Here is a 1,908-nt window from a genome sequence, read left to right as displayed (position 1 = left end):
CTGGTGCTCAGACAGATCACAGGCCCCAATAGCCCGACCACTGAGCCAGCCCTCGTTGCCGCAGGAGACAGCTGGGCCAATGGCTCCAGCATCTCCCACTGTGGCTCCCTGCATGTAGCCCCACTGCCATGCACCAAGGCAAGCTCCTGATGGCAGCTGGAGAGCTGAGGCACTTGTGCTTGCAGTGGCTGGGGCTGCCTGGAGCCCGAATTGGCAGAGCAGCAATGAATCCAGCACAGAGGCAGATGCTGGGGACCTGGGTGAGATCAACATACAGAATGGGAGAGGGAAGCAATAGCCCTGCAGTTTCCCCTTGCACCCTTCCCCAGCCAGAAGCATGTACCTCTCTTCCTCCACCAGGAACCTTCACGCACAGAGTAGGACAGGTCAATAAACTCAATGTTGACAGCCGAGCGCTTTGGGAGGTGAGAGAACCTCTGGGCCTCTGTGATGTGGTTCTCGACCTTCTTCAAGTGGGTGGTGAGGAGCGGGGCATCTGGGGGGCCGGCGTGGCACACTGTGTCCTCCATGGCAATCGAGACACATGCAGAATCCATACCCTTCTCTGCCATCCTGCCGTTCTGTAGGAAACACACAGGGATCGACTCAGCAGTCCACTCTTTCAGGACCAGGGACTGCAGGGGCCAGGGAACAGCCCACAGTAAGTCCCCTCACACCCTTTCCTGTTACCTCCAGGCCTCACCGCCCTCTTCCACCTCATGACACCCACTGGTCTGGCACCCATTGCTGGATGGAAGGATGGACCTAGCCAAGGCAGCTGAGCCTGTGCTGAGAGGCCCAGAACAAGGAGCAGCTGATCAGCTCCACAGTCAATAGTTCAAACATCTCCTGCAGCTGGGTCGAGCTCTGGCAGCAGAGCTGGCAGGCTGTTCAGCTCCCCTTGCCCTGCTGCTGCTGGGCTCCCTGTCCCGCTCCTTTCTGCCATGGTGGGTGCAGGATGGGCGGTGGGAGGGCTGATATTCTCTCCTCCACCAGGACACCCAGCTGTGCCTGGATATCTCTAAGGGCTCCCAGGAAGTACCTCTGTCCAGCCTGGCCAGGGCTCAGGGGACGCAGGTATGAGGTCCCAAGCAAGCAGACTGTTCCAGCCAGTTTGTCAAGCAAAGTATGCCATGCCTCACCCAGGTTCCTGGGGCAGAGCAGCCCGGGCTAGATTAGACCCTCAGATGGTCCCCACGAGCTTGCTGGGACTGACTTGACAGAAAAGGGAGGTAGGCCTGCTTGTCCTTCTCTGCCCCTCTTGGCTCATTTCACCTTCCTGGCTCTTCTCACCACTACAGCCTTAACCAGAGCCATTGCATGGTGCCAATACACACCTACTCAGCCACTCTCCTGCTGGGCAGTGTCTTCTGCCTGCAGTCCCCCCCAGAGCCGGCTGCAGCACAGCCAAGCTCCTTGCATCTCTGCTTGGCTTGAGGACTCTCTGTGGTGCTGGGGGAGATGTTATGCCAAGCAGGATGGGGCACACGCTAACCCCAGGTCCCACTGCAGCACCAAAGACTGAGAGGGACTTGAAGATCCCTAAAGCACCGGCAAAAGGAGCGTGCACAGGAGCTGTGCCTGAGGAGGTTGGGCCCAGCACCCACCTCGTTTCCAAGGCTGGGGTCCTTAAGCTTCGCTAACCTACATTTTGCTGAGGCGCAGGCCGCAGGCAGCTCCGCTCTGCATCTGCAATGCACACACACAATCCTCCGAAAGGGGAAGCTGGCCTCGCGAGTTGCTGTGCCGAGATCTTCCCAGCCCTCTCCCGGTTGCAGACAGATCCCTTTCAGGGCTGGAAGAAAGCCAGTCCCGGAGAAGAAGGGGTGGGAACGAAGGCTGCGGGATCCCAGCACTCGGGTCCCCCTCTCAGCAGCCTCCAGGTGTGGGACACGCTTGGCACAGCGA

General features: G+C 59.3%; 1 protein-coding gene across 1 annotated transcript in view; it reads right to left on the bottom strand.

The window, feature by feature from the left end:
• Window positions 1-599, bottom strand: part of ABCG4 (ATP-binding cassette, sub-family G (WHITE), member 4) — a 7,164-nt gene extending 6,565 nt beyond the window's left edge. Inside the window, exon 1 of the mRNA XM_009876945.1 lies at window positions 344-599. Within this exon, the coding sequence (XP_009875247.1) occupies window positions 344-572 (229 nt within the window). The 5' untranslated portion in view covers window positions 573-599. The remainder of the gene's footprint in view (window positions 1-343) is intronic.
• Window positions 600-1,908: the final 1,309 nt, after the last annotated feature.

Source organism: Apaloderma vittatum, unplaced genomic scaffold (genome assembly GCF_000703405.1).
Source record: "Apaloderma vittatum isolate BGI_N311 unplaced genomic scaffold, ASM70340v1 scaffold29579, whole genome shotgun sequence".
Taxonomy (NCBI): Eukaryota; Metazoa; Chordata; class Aves; order Trogoniformes; family Trogonidae; genus Apaloderma; species Apaloderma vittatum.
The sequence above is the reverse complement of the archived record's forward strand: the minus strand, read 5'-3'. Positions and strand labels throughout refer to the sequence as shown.